At 39.9% G+C, this 20,570-nt stretch overlaps 1 protein-coding gene across 2 annotated transcripts in view; it reads left to right on the top strand.

The window, feature by feature from the left end:
• The window catches only part of gabbr2 (gamma-aminobutyric acid type B receptor subunit 2), a 444,511-nt gene that overhangs the window by 162,607 nt on the left and 261,334 nt on the right, over positions 1-20,570 (top strand). For both annotated transcript variants that reach the window (XM_003219823.4, XM_062980838.1), the window contains exons 6-7: positions 3,063-3,263; positions 8,148-8,384. In XM_003219823.4, coding sequence (XP_003219871.2) covers positions 3,063-3,263; positions 8,148-8,384 — 438 coding nt within the window. The remainder of the gene's footprint in view (positions 1-3,062; positions 3,264-8,147; positions 8,385-20,570) is intronic.

The following is a 20,570-nucleotide window of genomic DNA, read 5'->3' as shown; positions in this document are numbered from 1 at the left end:
TAACATTTCCAAGGTGTGAAGTATCCAGTGATAGATTGGTATCTGTGCATTATCATCAACTTGAAATTTATAGAAAAAAATGTAAAAATTGAATGCTTTATTTTAAGAGAAACTTTGGTAATGGAGGTAGAATGAAATGGAAAGAATGGGGATAGATTTCTACACCTCCCACAAAAACAGCTCAACAGTCTCTAGCCAAGGATTTCTACGTGTGAAATTAAACAACTGGGTGAAGTAAGTCTTGTATAAATACACAAAAACATTTTAAAAATTGAGATGATTTGAAGGCATCTTGAAAAATGCATGGGATAATTATTTTTCAACAGTTTCATCTTTTAATGATTTTTGTTTTACTGGTGAAACGTAAATCTAACACCCCATCAGTTCTAATTAGCTGCAATCAGTAGGTTTAGTGGGTACATCTTTTAATGAGATTGTATGTCTCTTTAGAGAATAAATGGAATGAACAAAAGAATAATCTGAATAAATTATTGAATACTTTTATCACAAAGTGAGTGTCAAATAGTAGCTGTAAAATGTTTAATTTGTGTCTTTCTCTTTTTTGATTTGAATAGATCTGCTTTTTGCTCATCTGTTCTGCAAATCATTCCTTTACATAGAAGCTTAATAGAACTTTGTTTCCACCTGAGCACAGGGTTGAACAGAAGTGACACAAATTGAGGTGTCATAGTGGAGAAAACCAAGAGAATTAATTAGCTCTGTTGATCTGTGTGTTTGTCTTTTGGCAACAAGCTGTGTTTTAATTATTCCCCAATTTTGATTTTAATTTTGGTTTATGGTTTAGCAGAGAGCAAGATTTCATCAAATGTGTAGCAAGCTAATATAATACATTGGTATAAGTTCAGTTAGTACATATAAAGGGGAAAATTTAAATTTTATAGTTTTCAAAAGTTTAACAAATACAGGTTGAGCATCCCATATCTGGAATTCTAAACTCAAAATAAATTCCAAATTCCAAAATTGTCCAATGGATGTTCTTATCCTAATTAAATTACTTTGTTTTGGATTTTTACAACTGTTATATCATTTTAATTACATTCTATCCTGAAATTTCATGATAGAGGATAGGACAGAAATATAAATTGAAGATCCCTTGTCCAGAAATCTGAAATATTCCAAAATGCAAAATTGTCCACACCTTTGTTTTCTGGTGGTTCCATTTACAGAAACATTTGTTTCATGAACAAAATTATTAAAAAATACTGTATAAAATTACTTTCATGTATAAGATGTACTGTATATAAAATAGAACTGAATGTCATGTTTAGACTTGAGTCTCATCTCCAAAATATCTCATTATGTACATATATGCAAATACGGGTATTCTAAAAGCCAAATCAATCTGAAATCCAAAACACTTCTGATCCTCAGCATTTTAGATAAGGAATATATATGCAAGTGGATAAACTACCATATTTCATTGCACAATAGCCACACTTTTGTCCCTTTTTAATATAGAAAAGGGGATATGATTACTATGCAATTAAAAAATCTGCCATTGATACTTCGATTTCTTTTTAAATTAACTGCATTTACAATGTGTTTTAATCATGCTGTAACCTGCCACCAGTCATGAGGAGAGGTGGGTAAGAAATAAAATAATAATAATAATAATAATAATAATAATAATAATAATTATTATTATTACCTCCAAGACAAAAGGAGAAGGAGGAGGAGGAATGATCCAGCATCAAACAGCTCTGTTTCTGTTGTTTCTTGTAATTGCCTTGCCTTGGAGAAAGGAGGAGAGAAAGTTCCCCCTCCCTTCCCTCTTTCTCGAAAGGCAAGGCAGTTTTCAAAATCTGAAACTGAGTTCTTTGGGGGAAGTAGAGATGATCCGAGTTCCAGAGACCTTGATTTCATAGTTTTAAATTGCCTTAAGACCTTGGAGGAAGGAAGGAAAAAAGGATGAGCCCCCAATGACTCTATGAATAGCATGTGAGGAACACACAAAATACCATTTTTTCCACCCCAAAAATGGGGGTGCAACTATTACACATCAACAACTATTATGCTCTACCCACCATCCATGTGCTATCATCAATGTAGAGCAATGGTTCTCAATCTGTGGGTCCCAAGGTGTTTTGGCCTACAACTCCCTGAAATCCCATCCAATTTACCACTGTTAGGATTTCTGGAAGTTGAAGACCAAAACATCTGGGGACCCACAGGTTGAGAACCACTGGTGTAGAGAGCCATTGCTGCAGAGTTCTTGCACAAACATCCTTCCACAAGAAAGCCATCTCATCCAATATCATTCTGATAGTTGAACACAGTACAGACCAGATAGCTATATCCCACAAAGGCGCATCATTTTCAGGAATTAAATAGCATATATTTCTGCCAGCCTCCTACATGCCTTTGCCCTCACCAAGTTTTATGCTTGTGTGGGAGACAGCTTGGAAGTCTTGACACTCCACTTTGGGTGTCCTAATTGAAGGAAGGTGGAACATAAGTGTACTAACATTTCAGGAAGTGAATACCTCTGCTTATGTTGGAAGCAGCTGGAGTGCTGCAGGCATGAGGAGGAGTGAGTACTAACTTTTGGAAGGTAAATTATGGGACAGGAGGCACAGTTAGAAATAAATGACCAGTGTACTAGAGTATACTGGGTGAGATTGTATGATGAAGAACACATTTTAATACTCTTCATACGAAAAATGGAAGGAGAAGTACAAAACTGCTAACATCTTTGTTCTTTGTCTAAAATACCAATATTATCATTTTCCCTTTTGGCTTATTTATAGGAGCTGTTGTCTAATGTTGCCTCTACATCAGGCCTGTTACTATGTAGATTGTGTTTGTATTCAGTGGATGGCATCTTGTATATTTTATTATGTGAATAGTGAACATGGACAATGTGAATAATAAAATATATGAGTTGTCATAATTAGAAATGAGTTCCTCCTTTTATCTTTCCTTTTTCAGATAGAAGGGGTTTTTTTTAGATTGAAAGAATGAGTGCTTAACGTATCTAACAGGATCATTTTGAATGACTAGTTTGTGCCAATAATATCTCTCTCCCTGTTTTTCTACTGTAGGCGTTTAATGCACAGATGTATGGCCCTAAGTATCAGTGGATCATTCCTGGGTGGTATCAGACCTTCTGGTGGGAAAAAGCTATTCCAAAGCTCAATTCATCAAACTGTCACACTGCAAATATTCTTAGTGCCATGGAGGGCTACATTGGAGTGGATTTTGAACCTCTAAGCTCCAAACAGATAAAGACCATTTCAGGAAGGGTAAGTTAATTTAATTCCTACCCCCCCTTTTTTTAAAGGAAGCCTAAGATTATTTTGCATGTATCAATTGCATCATTGATTTCCTATCAGAGTAAATCTGTAGCCCTAAGTTATAAAGTAGTCAGTTCCAAAACAGGGCTAAAGATAGAACCTGACTCCCCAAATATGGGTATCAGACATTCAAAATTTTCATACTGTCACTACATTAAAATGGAAAAACATTTATTCACTTGAAAAATCACACCATTTTCAGATAGAAAGCTTATATTTATTTCTCCTGAACATTCAAATAAGTCCCAAGCAGGTTAACAATGTTACAAATATACATTTTAAAAGTTTTTACTCTCAAAAAGTACAATTTCTCCATTCTTGTCTAGAGGCATCCAATTTCCCAAGTCTTGACCACTCAGAAAGTTTTCAGTTGGAAGCTACCCATGTTGATTGGTTTGGGATTTTCATATCACATACCTCTCTACCTCTCCAGCAGAGTTTACAAAGAGCTTACAAACAAGGAAAAAACTTTTCACAGCTTTTATATTTTACTTCAAAATGTATTTAAAATAGAGGCCTGCCTAAAACAGGAATGGCAGAGAAATGGCCAAAGTAATTTGCTGGAGGCATTGGCGAAAATTGCAGGAATCTGTGGTCATCCAGTGGAGAGGGGGGAAAACATGCAGACTTGTGTTTTTAGCTAATTTGTTAAGGCATTGTATGTATGTACCCAAAGGACAGGGCCTTTTTTATTAGATCATTTTCTGTTAGTGAACATGAACAATTTTTGAGCTCCATTTAGCAAATTAATTTCACCATGGTTACAGTGCCCCAAACAACATAATTAAGATCCTACTTATTCTACATTTAAGTGTAACCAATATAATTCAGAATCCCAGTTGTGTGCCACTCCTATAGTTGGTGTGAGGCATTACTCACTATTATAGATATGGGGTGAGAAGGTGACACTTTTAAACTAATGAACACCTCTTCTGCATGGGGTTTTCAGGAAAGAAATGCTAGGAAATTGGTACTGAGAAGCTGATCCTCCCCCAAAAAACCTCAGTATGTCTAGCTTTAGGATAACCCTATTTCCAAGGATCCCTCTGTTCATCCAAGCAAGCTCTGGAATGAATGTGTGCATATATTTCTTAAACATTAGGAAAATCTTCCTGATGATTAGAAATGTTTGGCAAGGGAATATATTGCCTCAGAGTGTGGTGGAATCATCTTCTTTGATGGTTTTGAAGAAGAGACTTGATGGCCATCTATTGGGAGTGCTTTGATTGTGTTTTCCTGCATCATCATCATCATCATCATCATCATCATCATCATCATCATTTCATCTATACCCCGTTTTATCTCTCCTGAAGGAGACTCAAAGCAGGATGGCAGGGGGTCAGACTGGATGGCCCTTGTGGTCTCTTCCATCTCTGATTCTGTGTTTTTGACCTTTGGGTTCTCTTGTCTAAAGCTGATGTGAAGTATTCTAAGGGATATCCTTCTCGTTTTGTAGTCCTGGATGCAAGGAAGGTTTAAGCGAGAAATTCCCTTTTTATAACCATATAACCAAATACTCAAGTATGGAAATGAAGAATTTGCATATAAGCTATTTCTTTTTTTCCTGCTTGAGTCACCAAAAATGTAGCTGACATGCTGTCACAGCAGTCTATGGAGCTGGTATTCTGGTAGAGGTGATATTTCCAAAGGAGAGAAGGTTTTGCCTCTGTCAGTGCCTCCTGTCAAAAATCAACAGATCAATAATGGTGTATCTGCCAGCTTACTGCTCAGCTGAGTGCTAAAATGTAGTAGAGGAGCTGTCACAGAAACATAATGTCAACACCAAGGGGCAGGGCATGTTGTGCTCATGGAAATGGCAACCTTTCCTTGCATTATCCTGTATAATACTGCTCATTGCAAATGGCTATTATAAGCAGATGTTTGTATAACTCCCTCAGAAGATGAACCAGCTCTGGGGGCACCTGCTTGAAATAGGGAGCTATGTTGAAACAATATATAAAATCAAAGAGTTGGAAGAAACCACAAGGGTCATTTAGTCCAGGCCCTGGCGTGCAGGAAAAGCACAAAGAACCCCTGACAGATGGCCATCCAGCCTCTGTTTAAAGGCTTCCAAGGAAGAAGCTTCCACGACACTCTGAGGCAGAGAGTTCAACTGTTGAACAGCTTTTACAGTCAGAAAATTGTTCCTAATTTATTTATTTTTTCGTGTCAGGAGCAACCGGAGTTGCTTCTGGAGTTCCTAAAATTTAGGTGGAATCTCCTCTCTTGTAATTTGAACTCATTGCTCTGAGTTCTAGTCTTCAGAGCAGCAGAAAATAACCCTGCTCCCTCTTCCTTATGATATCCTTTTACATATTTATACATGGTGATCATGTCTTCTCTCAACCTTCTCTTCTCCAAGCTAAACATACCCAGCTTTTTTAGATGCTACTCATAGGGATTCATGGACTCCAGATTTTTGGTCATTTTAATTGCCTCTCTCTGAACACCTTCTAGCTTGTCAATATCTCTTTTAAATTATGGTGCCCAGAATTAGACAGCAGTGTTATTCCAGGGGAGGCCTGACCAAAGTAGAATAGAGGGGCACTATGGCTTCCCTTGATCTTGACACTATGCTTCTTTTGATGCAGCCCAAAACCCCATTGACTTTTTAGCTGCTGCATCGCATTGCTAGCTCATGTTTAACTTGTTGTCCATTAAAACTCCCAAGATCTTTTTCACATGCACTATTATTGAGCCAGGCATCACCCATTTTTTTCTGCCCAAATGTAGTTCTTGTTGTCCTTGTTGAAATTCATTGTGTGTGTTCATTTTGGTTCAGCTCTCTAATCTGTTATGGTCGTTTTGAATATGCATTTTGACTGTATATGAATGGCCCACCTATGTAAGAATGCTGATCATTGTTGATGAGCTTTTCCTCGGATAAATGTGTCATATCATAAGAAGCTCAGTAGTGCAGGAAGAAAAATTACTGGACATTCTCCTGTTACACAGTAGAAATGAATCTAGTTGAATTTGTGTATGTCCATGTGAACGTGTTGCAGTTTGTTTTGGGTTGTTTTATATTTCCCAGAAAATGTTTACAAACACCCAATGCAAATCCACAATCTCTATGAAGCTTCCAGCATGACTCTATAATTCTGATACCCTTGTGTAACTAAACATAAATATGACTAACCAAAATGCATAACCAAAATATGCAAAAATGATCCTTGCTGCTATTCTCTTTTCTTTTTCATATTCCTTCCCCCAAATCATATTTATTTATTTATTGTGTCAGAAGTGAATTGAAACTCCAGTTAGAATGTATAAAAAAAACCGCACAAAGTTAAAAATTGGGTATTATACTAAATGTCCTTTGACCAGAAGCTGGCCATTTGGAGTGCATTATAGTAAGTGGTCTGTGGTTTGCTCTTCTTCACACTCACATGCTGTGGACTCCACTTTGAAGCCCAATTTCTTAATGATGCCAGAGCGCAGTCTGTTCAGCATCTTCCAAGTTTCCCAGTCTTCAGAGTGCCCAGGAGGGAGTCTCTAATTTGGTATCAGTCATGAATTGAGGTTACTGGTTCTAACCTGCCACTTTTGGTCTCTTGCTTGCTGCGGTGTTCCTGTGAGTATCTTTGTAGATCTTACGAAGCTATTTCTTGATTTAAGGTGTTGGCGTGCTGGCTCATATCCAAACAGAGGATGTGCCGGAAATGTCAATGCCTTGGTACTTTCATTACTGGCTGCTACTTCCAACAGATGTCAGGTGGTGCAATTACTGGCTAAACAGTATAATTTCTCCAGTAGTGTAGAATGTAGACACAGAGGGGTCCTTAGGTAATTTTCCCTAGTAGGCAAAGGTAATTCCCCCCCCCCCCCCCCCCCGTGGTGCGAGGCTGCGCGGGCTGCGGCGGGAAGGCCCAGCCAGCCAAGGGAATGGGAGGGTGCACATATGCATTCTCCCATGGAATCACAGAGCCAGGCAGAAAGGGGGTTGGATTGGGTGGAGCATGAGGAAGGAGGGTGCACCCACACATTCCCTCCCTCACTTACTCAGGCAGGATTGTGGAAAGGGGATGGAATGGAGGAGCACAAGGAGGGCAGGTACACATGTTTTTCCCTGGCTTCTTCACTTCCACTTCCTTGAGTGGGCAGGAAGAAAGGGAATAGGATGGGAAGCCTGAGAACAGAGTGTACATTCCATCACATACTTGCTTGCTCAGACAGGTGAGAGAGAAGGGGAGGCCTGGGCTGGACCTTCCTGCCGCGCAGCCTGCCCCCCCCCCCCCACAGCCCCCACGCAAGAAGGCCCAGAAAAGAGGAGGAGGTGGGGGGGCGCCCCCCCCAGACGATGGTGCCACAGGCAAATGCTTCCCTTACCTGGCGGTTGGACCACCTCTGTGTAGACATCCTGTGATAATGTGGCTTGTCTCATTAATAGCCATATCCACTGTTTTAGCGTGGTGAGATGTATTCCACACAGGGTATTCCTACTCAGCAGCAGAGTAGCAAAGCGCAAGGGCAGATGTCTTCACTGTATCTGGTTGTGATCCCCAGGTTGTGCCAGGAAGCTTTCATATGATATTATTCTAGCACCCACTTTTTGCTTGATAGTCAGGCAGTGCACGGTCCAGAGTAACTCCTGAATCAAAAAAATAGATGATAAATACTTTGGGGCAGGCAGGTCTCCCCCCTTACACCATGTAAAGTGCCATTATATTGACTGTAACAAGTCATAACATGAAGCACTTTTTGTTATTTTTCTGAAGCTATACATGGTCCAAGAGGCATCACTGATTTTGATGCAAGTATCCAATTGTGATGGTTAGGTACAGATTTTTAATGTGCTTTTCAGTTAATCTGTCTTGTATCCTTTCCCTACAGACTCCACAACAATATGAAAAGGAGTATGATCAAAGGCGTGGGAATGTTGAGCCAAGTAAGTTCCATGGCTTTGCTTACGATGGAATATGGGTAATTGCCAAAACACTGCAGCAAGCAATGAAGATTCTCAATGCCACCAACAAAAACCAAAAAATCGAGGACTTTAACTATACCAACAAAGACCTTGGGAAAATCTTCCTGGATGCAATGAACCAGACCAGCTTCTTTGGTGTAACGGTAAGCCTGTCTCAATTATTTTTAACTGAAGTCTGTAGTTGTATCTTTTCTGGGAAATATTTCAGCTGTTGGCTAGTAGAAGGAAAACAACATATGTAGGGAAAAGTTCTGCTTGCTGTCGTTCAGAAAAGAATGAATAATGTGTGTGCATGTGTTTGGTATATGAGGCTGAATGGAAGATCTATTGCTTTGGTGATTCTTAGTTCAGCAGGGCTTACAGGAGACATTTGGTCCCAGTCGAAATGATCAGGGTAGCTAGGGAGCAGCAGAAGCATTCGATTTCTCTGAGACTTTCAGAGCAGAGTCATGGGAGAAATGGCGATTCAGATTGGCACTTCTAAATGCAGAACCAGCAAGTTATTCTTCTTTCTGCTTAATTGCTGCAATTTGTAAGGTTATATTTTGGGGGCACAACAATTCTTTAATTCCCATTTAGACTTCTTTTTTCAACTAGTTTACAGCAATTATGAATTAGACCAATCTGATGATTGACCCCAGGACCATTTTATATTTTATGTTTGTGTATCTGAAATATTTTTAACAAGATGCAAATGTACACTATAAAACATGCTCAACATTTGTTGGATGAATTGATCATAGATTAGATCAGTATTATTCCCAGTATTATCCCCAGTTCCCAAGCCATTGGCTGCCAGTCTCTTTTGAGTTGCCATTGGAGAAAGAAACAGTTTATTTATTTATTTATTTATTTATTTATTTTTCAAACTCCCCTAGGGCTCGGGGCGGCTTACAAGAACCGGCTAAAATCAACAATTCAAAAACATCTTAAAAACATCTTTAAAAACATCTTTAAAAAACATCTTTAAAACATCCTAAAAGCACCTTTTAGTTGTTGTCAATGGGATCAAATACAATGCTGCTCCATGGCACAGTAGGGGAAAATGACAATCTTCTACATTAGATAGTGTGAGAAACATGTAACTAGATGGCAAACCCGGATTTGCAGTATTCTAGTATGTGAAAAACAGAACCATCTGATAGGCTGCAGTCTTTACTGAGCCCTATTCATCCTTACAGCTAAGCCTCATAGCTCCTCATGCAAGGAAAGTTCAGGTCACTAACACCATTTTGCCACTTAGCCATCTGTGCCTTCCCAAAGGGCTTTTGAGACAGTTTTTAAGGAAATGCTGTATTCGTTTCCTGGTTTGTTTCTGCTGCCTGTTTTTTCGTGTTATGTTTTATTCATTGCAATATTAAGAGTTCACTGGAAATCACTGACTTAAAAGAGGAGTATGAAAGTGTATCTTCATCATACATAAATACCGGCAATAACAATTAATCATTGGGATGTAATTCTAAGTAGTAAAAGATACCCTATCCCAACTATAAAATCTTGCATTATATACTATGTGGCATAATGACAAGAACCCACACTCCACATATAAGGCAGGCCAAAGTTGGTATATGATGATTCATGACACAATGATGGTAGTTTGCACAGTAAAGGTTTATGTGTAGTTAGGGTTCACTCATTATCTGGTGATTTTCCTTCAGTAACAGATGTAATCCAGGCCATAATATTTAGCATGACTTGTCTTTACTTGCACACAGAACATATCAGACAATAATTCAGAATTTGAAACTCATGTTTCCTTATTTTACATGTTTTATATCATCTTCTCACAGAAAAACTGTCAAGGACAGAACGCCACAAGATTCAAAGTAACAGAGTTTATTAGATTACAGAACTCAAAAATGCCCGTAAAACACAAGGGCCAGGCAGTTTTTGCCTTTAGGAGCAAAAAGGGGCAAAAGTAAATGTTCAAAAGATAAACCGGATTAAACCGGAGTTTAATCCGGGTAAAAACAAACTGCTTGCGTCAGCCTGGGTATAAACGAAACGAAAGCCAAGGAACAAAAGATACAAAGAATGCAACTAATTGGCAGCAGATTCCTCTCTGCTGCCAACACTGTGCTTAGAGTAACTTGCGTCGCTCCCCCACACACACAGCAGACAGGATCTCCAACACGAGTAAAACAGCCAAGGATTGTAGCAGTTGAGTAGACCAGTTCCGTTCCGTAGATCAAAGCCAGAAGCAGACGTTTGTAGTTTTTCCAAGTCCAAGAAGGGGGGGAAGACAAGCCGTGGTCAGTTCAGTCCGAGTTCTCAAAGCAGGAGATGGCGTCCGTCAAGAAGACGACGGAGGGTCAAGCTAATAAGAGTAAGCACAGGTTTGCACAAACAAATGCCCACACAATCCCTCCCGCCGTCTGACCCTGGATTCCAATCAACTTACGTCACAGCACAGGAAAGCACACAAGTCTTCAGGGAAGCGTCCCACACACACACGGATCCCAAGCGTTTGCCCAGATTACCTTGCCCAACGCAATTTGCAATTGCTCCCAAGCCCCATTTTATGCCAGTTACAAATCTTCATCACTGTCAGCTGTCCTCCTTAACCCGGGCGTTTCCTCATCACTTTCCTCGTCAGAGCTGGAACACCTCTGACTACGCCCAACAGCATCTCCAGCTGTGGATCCCGTCCCATCCCTCCAGCTAAACCATGGGTCTAATCCTGAAGGTCCCCATTCATCTTCTGTCCCATCATGGCCAGTGGCACCCACTTCCTCCCTTACCCGAGTCCAATCCATCTCATCCTCCTCTGAGCTAACCAGCCCCTCCTCCATTCTCTCCGTAAACCCTTCGAAAGACTCCTCGTCAGATGGTGCTGCAAATATGTCTCGCAGTCTTTTTCTCTCTCGCTCCTCGAGAGTATCTGACTCTCGAGGAGTCTTACGCCCACGTCTGTCAGTAACAGAGCCATGAGGCACAATCATAACAAAAACTCAGCACCTTTTCCCCTAAAAAATGCTTAGGGAGCCCATAATGCAAACTTAATATTTTAGTCATGGGATTATCATACTATCCTATGCCAGAAAGTGCTAATTATCTTAAACAATTGAGAATGTCATGTACGTATATCCGACATTGCCTAAATATCAGAGGGGCCTCTGTCCCCTCTTTCACTTTTCTTTCTCTCATACCTACTTCTTCTCCCGCCCCTTCCCTTCTCCTTTCCTTTCTTCCCCCATCTTTCTCTCTTTCTCCTTCCTTTCCCCTCCCCTCCCCTTCTCTTTCTGTCTTCTCCAACCCTGAAAGGGCCTACTTCACAATGTCACCATGAGGACACGACTCTCTTTTTGTGTCTTTCCTTCCTTTCTCTCTTTCTGTCATCCACATGCCATCTTTCTACAGGGGGCCACTTCAACTAGCAACAGCATTTGTAATACAAACAGACATACCTTGACACACACACACAATTCCTTATAACTTAGAATTTATACGTCCTTTATAATTCTTTTGAAAACAAATCTGCTAATAGAATTTGCTTCTTGCTCTGATTCCTCATGTTGTTGTTTTCCATTTCACTGAGTCTGGTAAATCTGAAAAATCAGAATAATGGTGGAATTATCTGAATGTCTTGTGAAGATGAAACAAATGGAAATAAATGAAACAAATTAATAAATAAATGAAATAAACTGAAGCTGACCTATACAAGCTACATGATGCTGTGTAAGGGATTGTTTATGTTACATTGTGGATTCTGAGATATGTTTTGAACAACATAGAAAAAAAGAGAGAGAGTATTTGAACATGATGGCATGTTCAGACATTTAAACAGCCTTAGAGAGTGTCTACACAGACACTATAATCCAGTTTGGACGTGGATTGACACAAACTGTTTTCTTTTTGTAACGTCTACACAAACACCCCAGGAACTGCTTCAAGACTGGGACAGTGACTACAGTATCCTCTGAATGCAAATCAGAGGCAAACTCAGGAATTGTTTCCCTAACCAGTCTGCTGAAATGTACTGGTTTGCATATCCATGTCAGTTCAGGATTAGCATTGGACTATGGCAGGGCACAGGAAATGAGGACAAAGGAGTGGATAGCAAGAGATCCCATGGGAATGATAATGGTTTCCTTCTGGGGAAGTGATTATTTGCCTTCTGGCTAGCTCTGTTTCAGTTTTTAAAAAGTTTTTTTTAGTGTTAGTGGTGTCCTGACAATTGCTCTGCATTTTCCCATTTGTTTCATGCTCTGCGTGGGACATACAGTTCAGCTGCAGTGCATTATCTCTGTTGTTCTGGACAAGTTGAGGAGTTTTTTAAACACACTGTTTCAGGCTTAATGCATGCTACATTGGAGGTGTACATTTTTTTGGAATACCCCACCCCCAAGTTGGCTTCAAACTGTCCTTCCCAGAGAAGGTTTCCTCTGACAAGAAAGATTAAGAGGAGAGCCCAAGCAGCAGGCTCTAGACAGAACCAGAAGAGGTTGGTAGCCCTTCCTTAGAAGTGGAACTCGTGCACCGGCGCATTTCCACAATATGGATCAGTTTGGATTAGAGCTGGTCATGCTGTCTACATTCCAGAGCATTTCCTAGCTTTGCTTAATGTGATTTACCCTGCACTAAGGACCAGAAGTCCATTGCTGCCATCTGGATATCCAGGTTCAACTTCTGGTTTACTTTGAAGGTAAAGGTCTGGTAGACAAGCCATAAAACAAAAGTAACAAAAGTGCATGACAGACTTCAATGAGCTTTAAAAAGGGAGCACTGAGATAATCATGTCAGCTGTGATATTTACACTTGGCAATTAGAACAACCAAAGCCATCTCTTTGCTACAAAACTACATGTGCACTGTGTCTGCTTTGCATCATGTTATTTCCATGAAATCTCTTTTTCTGACATTTTGTTGCTCCTAGGACTCTCTCCATGTTTTTCCTACTTTGCTTTGGGTGCTTCTTGTGTTGGTTTTCATGCATAGACCTAGATTGCTTCTACTTTTGTAGAGACTCTGTGTCTGTTCTCTTGAATCAAAGGTGCACGCTCTTGGACACTTGAAAAGGACACCCTGCTTCTGCAGTGCTGCGTAGGCCAACATTAGAGGCACAACAGAGCAAACCTAAACATTTTCTTTTGATTATGCATATCCCGTCATAATGGAGTTTTGTATAAAACTGTAGCCTGAAAACAGAGCTAGACTATATTTATGAACTTTCATCGTTGACACAGTGTGTAGCATTGTAGTAGCTTCTGCGTCTCATGTCAGTGGGACAGTGAACTCCCATAGCAGTGGTGGCAAACCTTTTAGAGACTGAGTGCCCAAACCACAATCCAAAACCAGAGGTAAGGTGAGTGGGCAAGCACGGGAGTGGGCAGGTGAGCGAGGGGGGCAGCGATGGTACGCATGCCAGGAGAGAGGGTACTGCATTCCCCTTCTGACACACGTGCTATAGGTTCACCACAACTGCCCTATAGGGTTTGTTTTGACCTACTGAGAGGCTTTTCAAGATACTGAGTCTATTTTTGGGAGGTGAGTATAGCACCTCTCATAGCTCATAAAACATACCTCTCATGTTTTAACTAAATTCATTGTGCATTTACCACCACACTGACATGGAAGCCACATCTGTAGTGATATAGTAAAATCTAGTGTTGATCAGGACAGAAATAATTATCACATGCATCAAAGAATTATTGAATTCTTTTCCTGTATTTGGAACAGTCCAGAGACCTCTGCATATGGGACAAAAGAGCACTGAATTATATTCACAGAAAAAAATCAATCCTGTTCTGGATAGCACCAAGCAATTCTACATATTCTTAGTTGTATTTGCAACTGTCACCTGAAAAATTCATGACTAACATTGGAACTAGTAAATCTGCTTTCAGGACTTGCAACAGGTGTTCAGATATAACACCTCCATGCCTTTGTATACATTCATCTATTAAGATATAAAGAAAATCACTTTTAAAGAAAACAGAGGATGCTTAGTCTGCAAAAGAATAATCTCATGTAAGCAAGTTGAAAGCAAAGTTAAATTACAAACAACCTTTGCAATAGATAATGAGCTTGCCAGGCAGAAGGGATATAAATATTTTATGGACTTCCTAGTTTGGTTCCTTGTAAAGGTTGGTCAGGAAGTGCATCTGTTTTAGAGTGTGCAAGAAGCCTTTTAAATAGCCAAATTGATGTACAAAATTCCCCAGTGCATTTTCCCGGCTTGTCTTTCCCTCTCTTTAAAAAAAAAAAAACAAAAACAAAACCAAGGGAGACCTTGCTTGGCAATCCAATTCATTCATTTTGACTGTGCAGCAATCACATCCCTGAAGCGACTGGACTTGAATGAAATTTTCACATGATGGAACAAAGATGGTAAAAAAGATTGAGACATATATATGGACATTTGGAATAATTGACAACCTTTTCCTTCTTCAGTTTCAACGGTGCTAATAAGAGATTTCGGAAGAATTAGCCTGTAGCAGAAAACAGCCATAAGCAAGATGTAGCAGCGAGGCAAACATAACAGATTGTTCAGGTATTATGAGGCCTTAGAGTGCTTCTAGGGACTGCAGGAGTTGATCCCACTAATATTAAGCACAACAGAAGGAGAAAATGCCATTGTTTTTAATGCATGGTTCCATTTAATGTAGGTGTTTAAAAGAGGAAAAGAAAAAATGGGTGGTGGTGGGGGAGAAGAACATCATAGAAAGGTGATTTAAATTTCGAACCATTGTTTTGATCTTAGCAAAAATACTTCGCTTCCAGTCTGCTATTACCCATGGAGAGCTGTGATTGCAAATTCTTAGTCCTTCTTATGACTGCAGTTTAAAACATACATCTCTCACAGAGCACACTCTATTTAACATGGCATGCTAAATATTAGAGTCAACATGGAGTTAAGGTTTGAATTTTGGAGAAAGGGGCTGTCTACATAGGTCACCTATCTGAAAGTGGACAAGTTTTGCATTCTTGAGTTGGGAGTATAGTAACTGCTTTCGGAGATGGTAATCTGGCAATCGGACAATGTGATCAGTCCAGCAGAGTTGATGGCGTAGGAGCATTGCTTCAGTGCTAGTGGTCTTTGCTGCTTCCACCACACTGACATTTGTCTGCCTCTCTTCCCAAGAGATTTGCAGGATTTGTCCTCTGCAGCAGGACAAAGACAGGTGCTGTAAAAGCTCCCAAGGCCAGACCAGAATATTGTCACTCTGGACAAGTCCCAAATTTTGTAGTCCATGTAGATGGGTCCTTAATCTCCAGACAGTTAGGTTCATATCCTCTCTTAGCCATGGAAACATACTGGATTGTCTTGGGGAAATCGCATTCTCTCAACCTCAGAGTAAGGCAGTGACAAACCCTCATTTGTCAAGAAAATTCTATGCTAGATCAAAGTCAAAGATACACAGCAACAACAGATATGCTAGATGCCCATGGCAGTTCTGTTTGCCATTATATAGCAAAGGGCAACCCCATGGTTTTGCTAGATATCCTCCTGGGTAGATCCCAGATTAACCAGGGGGTTGGCCCCCCATCATTTTGACATGACGGCAGCTCTGTAGAAGAGGCCTGCCTCCATTTGCAGGCCTCTCCATTATGTTTTTTAGGAAAGGGTGGGGAGCTGAGGGGGGAGGGGGGAGGGTAGCAGTGCCATTTTGTTCTTCAGGCTCCTGGAGCCAGAAGAACTGGATAGCTGTGGGCGTTGAGTCTCAGAATCACATACAATGATCCCAACAGTCAATCCCCACAGGCCCTAGACCTTGAAGGTGCAGACCTTCCTGGAAGGTCCACTCCTTCCCAGGTGTTTTTTAACCCGGAGTAAACCTGGAAATCCAGGTTTACTTCAGATTAAACTGGTTTAGCTCATGATGTCATTTGGATGTCTCAGACTAATCCAGAAGCAAACATGGACTTTAGATTTGTGCAGATTGTCCCCTGACTTTGAGAAAATTACCTTTGAAGCTACAACTCCCAAAATCCTCAGGTCAACATGAGCCATACTAACTGGGGAATTGTGGGAGGTATAATCAAAACAGCAATTTTCTGTGTATACCTGCCCAGTGTCATCACTTCAGAAATTATTTGCCCTTCCAGTGTTTGGAGACAAGTAATAATCCTACTGCAACAGAGAATATAGAAAATATCTCATCTTATTCTGATAAATGTAGAGCGTATGAGGTCCCTTGAGGAGATGATTGTGCCTTCAGTTGCTGTTAAAAAGGTCAAGACAGCCAAACCCCAGCAGCAGCATCTTCCTGTGAAAGTACAAAAATAAAATTGTTAGCAACTATACTGCTAGCAAAATAGCATTCAGAGGGAACCATAGAACAAGGTTTTATGATATAAACTGCCACTTACTGTTGTCATGTCAAAACATTTCCTGCTAAAACTGAATCGGTTCTCCCCTTTCACAAAAAAAAAATCCTTGTTAACAGACTCACGTTAGGAGCAGCAGATTAATTCTTTGTTCAGCACATTTAAATAAAGGACGTCATTTAAAACAAGGGCATCTGGCAAGTTTATGGATTTTTTGCAGTCAGTTTGTGATGAGACCTTTTCTAGCCCTAGAGTAATTCCATGATCTGTCCCTCTCAGCGGAGCAGCAAACCTTACAGCTAAATCATTTGCTAACCAAACATTTATCTACACTTGGATGCTCAAGGACTGCCTGAGGTTCAAGAGCTATTAGAATTTTTGAAATGCTTTATAAATGCACTGTGCATTCTGTGTGTATTTTTGTTAATGAGTGGGAAGCTATTAGCCTGGAAGTTCCTTGCTCAGCTGTAGGAAAAGGTGGTGGACTTTTCTGTTTGTTTGTTTTGGTCTCAGCTACTAAAGGGACTCTAACAGCAGGCTACTTCATGTTGCATTAAAACAACTTTAGAGAATCCTAGGCTTTGTGTAAACCAGCAGAAGGTTTTAGTTTGCAGTACACTTGACACTAAAAGAAGTTTAAAAGATAAGAGCATGTTGGTAGATTACATTTTTACAGTGTTTGCTTAAAAATATAATTTGGGAGTCATGAAAAATGTTTGCAAATTCACAAGGCGTCAATTATTAGAGTTAAGATTGGCTTTAACTCCCTATTGAATTCGCTTGGAGTGGCAAATCTGAGTTTGTTGATGTACAAATTATGAAACAACTACAAGAGCTTTTGTTGTCTAACAATTCCTAGTGTCATAATAAATGGTATGTAGCACATATATTGTAGGACTACCATAGGAACTGTAGAAAGAAGTGGATATGAAAGTTAACTTTAAATGTTGTTGTTTTTGTTGCCATTACCTACTGCTGTGGAAAATTGTATACAGTGATATTTGCTTACTAAATCAGGTTTATCTTTTGAAGTACAACTGTGATTACTTGTGATTATATTAAGTGGTCATTAAAGTTAAGTTATAGGTTCATATTTAAAGTTATCTTTCAACATACCTTTATCTCTAGGGCCACTGGTGCATAACCCTTTTCTGTAAATGCCTTGGCTCCTATGCTCCTATAATGCTAACTCATAAATCAAACAGAATCACATAACTTGAGCAATCATCATTGGGCTACTTATGGGATGTGATACATATATTGTTTGATAGCTATGCAGTGCAAAGTTATCACCCAAATATATATAACACTATTTTTATATATTATTATAAGCATTTATTAAGATAAAATCAGCCCTCAACCATCCATAGCTTGAAAATATTCCACCTCCCCCATCCAAAACGCAAACCTTGATTTTTGTCATTTTATATAAGGGGTGCTGTTTTATTACACAATTATATCCATTGATTTTGGCATGCACAGGGGGGATCTTGGAACCAAACTCCAACAAGTATAGAGTGCCCACTGTAAGAAGTAATGTGAAATTTAAAAGAAGAATTCTCCATCTTGTATTTTACTCAAAGTTTACATCAGCTTTGCTTTCCCCACTTTGTGGGGAAAGGCAATTTAACATGAAGATTGATTGATTGATTGATTGAATGATTGAAGAAATAATACTATACTTTACACTATGTACAAAAGGTTTCTAATGTGTGTCACGCCCTGGCAGCGGAGCACTAGAAACCAATACACAGAGGCCTATAACAGTCTAATATCTTTATTAAGGAATAATTAAATTAGAACAAAAATAAGCAGAATATATAGTTCAGCTTTAGACCTTTCAGGGAAGGTCAAATATAGTCCAGTAAAATATTGTCCAGTATATAATATTAGAGTTCAAAGTTATAATCCAAACCGAAACACACTCAAACTTCCAAGCAGTTTGAGTGGGGAAAACGTACAAGATTTTTCTAGAGTTCAAAGTAAGTCCAAGGCAAGGAATTGAAGACAAGACTGGATACTTGACACAAAGATGCAAGGCTGGAAACACGGTGAAACAGGACAAGAAACACAGCAAGGCAAGGCACGATGAGACTGGAAGTTAGCGGACTTAAAATGCAGTCCACACTTGGCTGGAACCGAAGTTAATCCTTCGAACTGACTTGTTGACTCCGCGCGGACTAGCCAGTGCGGGGAACTTTTAAAGAACTTCAAATCTTTCTACAAAGCAGGTGTCCAGTGCTCCTTTTCCCAAGGGAAAAGACCTGAAACAACATCTTTGTCCAGATGCGATCCTCCCTGAGAATTCTCAGGGGAAACGAGGTAATTAACACTCTCTCTGGCCGCTAATCGGGCGCTTTTTCGTGTTTGCGATTTCTCTGAACGGCTAGCTTCCCAAAACTCCCTTCTCGCAAAGGTGGGAGAGGTGCTGGGAATAGGCGCCTGTTCAAGGTCCTTTTTAATGAGCTCCGTGCTAGAATTGTCAACAAAAGGCATCTGGAAAGGAACCGCTTCTTGCTGAAACGGCAGAAATCCCATTTCTTCATCACTGTGATCCATAATGGCGCCAGGGTCACGACCCAGAGGGCCATGGGACATCACAATGTGTGTATTGGTGTGTCTTTATGTACATCTCTGTATGCACATACATTGTCTTTACCAGCATGTCATGTTGGTCTACATGTCAGAAAAATGTGTACACTTCTGTCTTTATGGTCAACATTATTATTTAATTATCAGTTTTACTGGGAATAGGAACCACCACTATAAGAATTTCACCACCGTAAGTGTGAATAGGAAGTTAGCAATTAAAGGGTAAGGGCCGGGCTGTGGCGCAGCTGTTGAGCAGCTGCCTTAAATCACTCTGACCATGAGGTCATGAGTTCGAGGCCAGCCCGTGGCGGGGTGAGCACCCGTCAATTAAAAATAAAAAATAGCCCCTGCTCGTTGCTGACCTAGCAACCCGAAAGATAGTTGCATCTATCAAGTAGGAGATAAGGTACCACTTATAAAAAGTGGGGAGGCAAGATTAACTAATTTACGACCTGGTATGAGGAAGTGCCGTCAGTGTGGATGATGAAGCAGCTGCTCCCCCCTGTGGCCAGAATCGAACATCCCCTCAGAAGAAGGTTAACTTGCCTCTGCGTGTCTCTCTCTGTCTCTGTTTGATGTGTTTATGGGCATTGAATGTTTGCCCTATGTGTGTTATAATGTGATCCGCCCTGAGTCCCCTTCGGGGTGAGAAGGGCGGAATATAAATACTGTAAATAAATAAATAAGGGTAAGTAGTTGGAAGAGAGTGAAAAGGTAACCAATTAATTATAGGGTTCATTGTAGTGAGATAATCCTTGTTGCATATAATTTTTCAATAAAATGTGTTAGGATGCACTTTCTTCAAGAACAAGTAGCCTACATTTTGAGCGAAATAGACTAAACACAATGTAAAGTCACCATTTTTATTTCACTACCAGAAGACTTCAGAAAAAGTTGTGCCTTAGCAAAATGAAATGGTCCTAGTGTGGAAGCAGACTTGATGTGGAAAGTGGAAACTGGGCCACCAGTACATCCTTAGCTGTGCCTGTCACTAGATCTGCCCAGAGGCACATCTTGCTGAAAATTTCTGCAGCATGGCTATTTTATTGTAAAAATACTTTTTAAATCTAGAAATGATAGCAACTGACAGCTTTTCACTATATGAAGCATCAAATGTTTGGACAATTGCTTCAAAATGGGCTTACATACCACACATTACGGTTGTCATTGTATGTTCAATATAAGTAGGATTTAAAAAAAATAAAAACATTAGGTTCATATTTAAGGTTATCTTTCAACATATTTAAAATAGGGAAGTACAGACTTCATTGCCTAAATATCTTAAAGGCACCAGATCTTGTGTTATCATGGCAGCTAAGCAGGGCCAACTCTGGTTAGTACTTGGATGGGAAACTACCAAGGGCTATCATGTGCCATAGGTAATGGCAAAACCACCTCTGAAGACTCCTTGCAGGAGGAAACCCTATGAAAATTCACAAGATGCATACTCTCAGAGTTTTGTTTGGC

Source organism: Anolis carolinensis, chromosome 4, assembly GCF_035594765.1.
Source record: "Anolis carolinensis isolate JA03-04 chromosome 4, rAnoCar3.1.pri, whole genome shotgun sequence".
Classification (NCBI taxonomy): domain Eukaryota; kingdom Metazoa; phylum Chordata; class Lepidosauria; order Squamata; family Dactyloidae; genus Anolis; species Anolis carolinensis.
The sequence above is the reverse complement of the archived record's forward strand: the minus strand, read 5'-3'. Positions and strand labels throughout refer to the sequence as shown.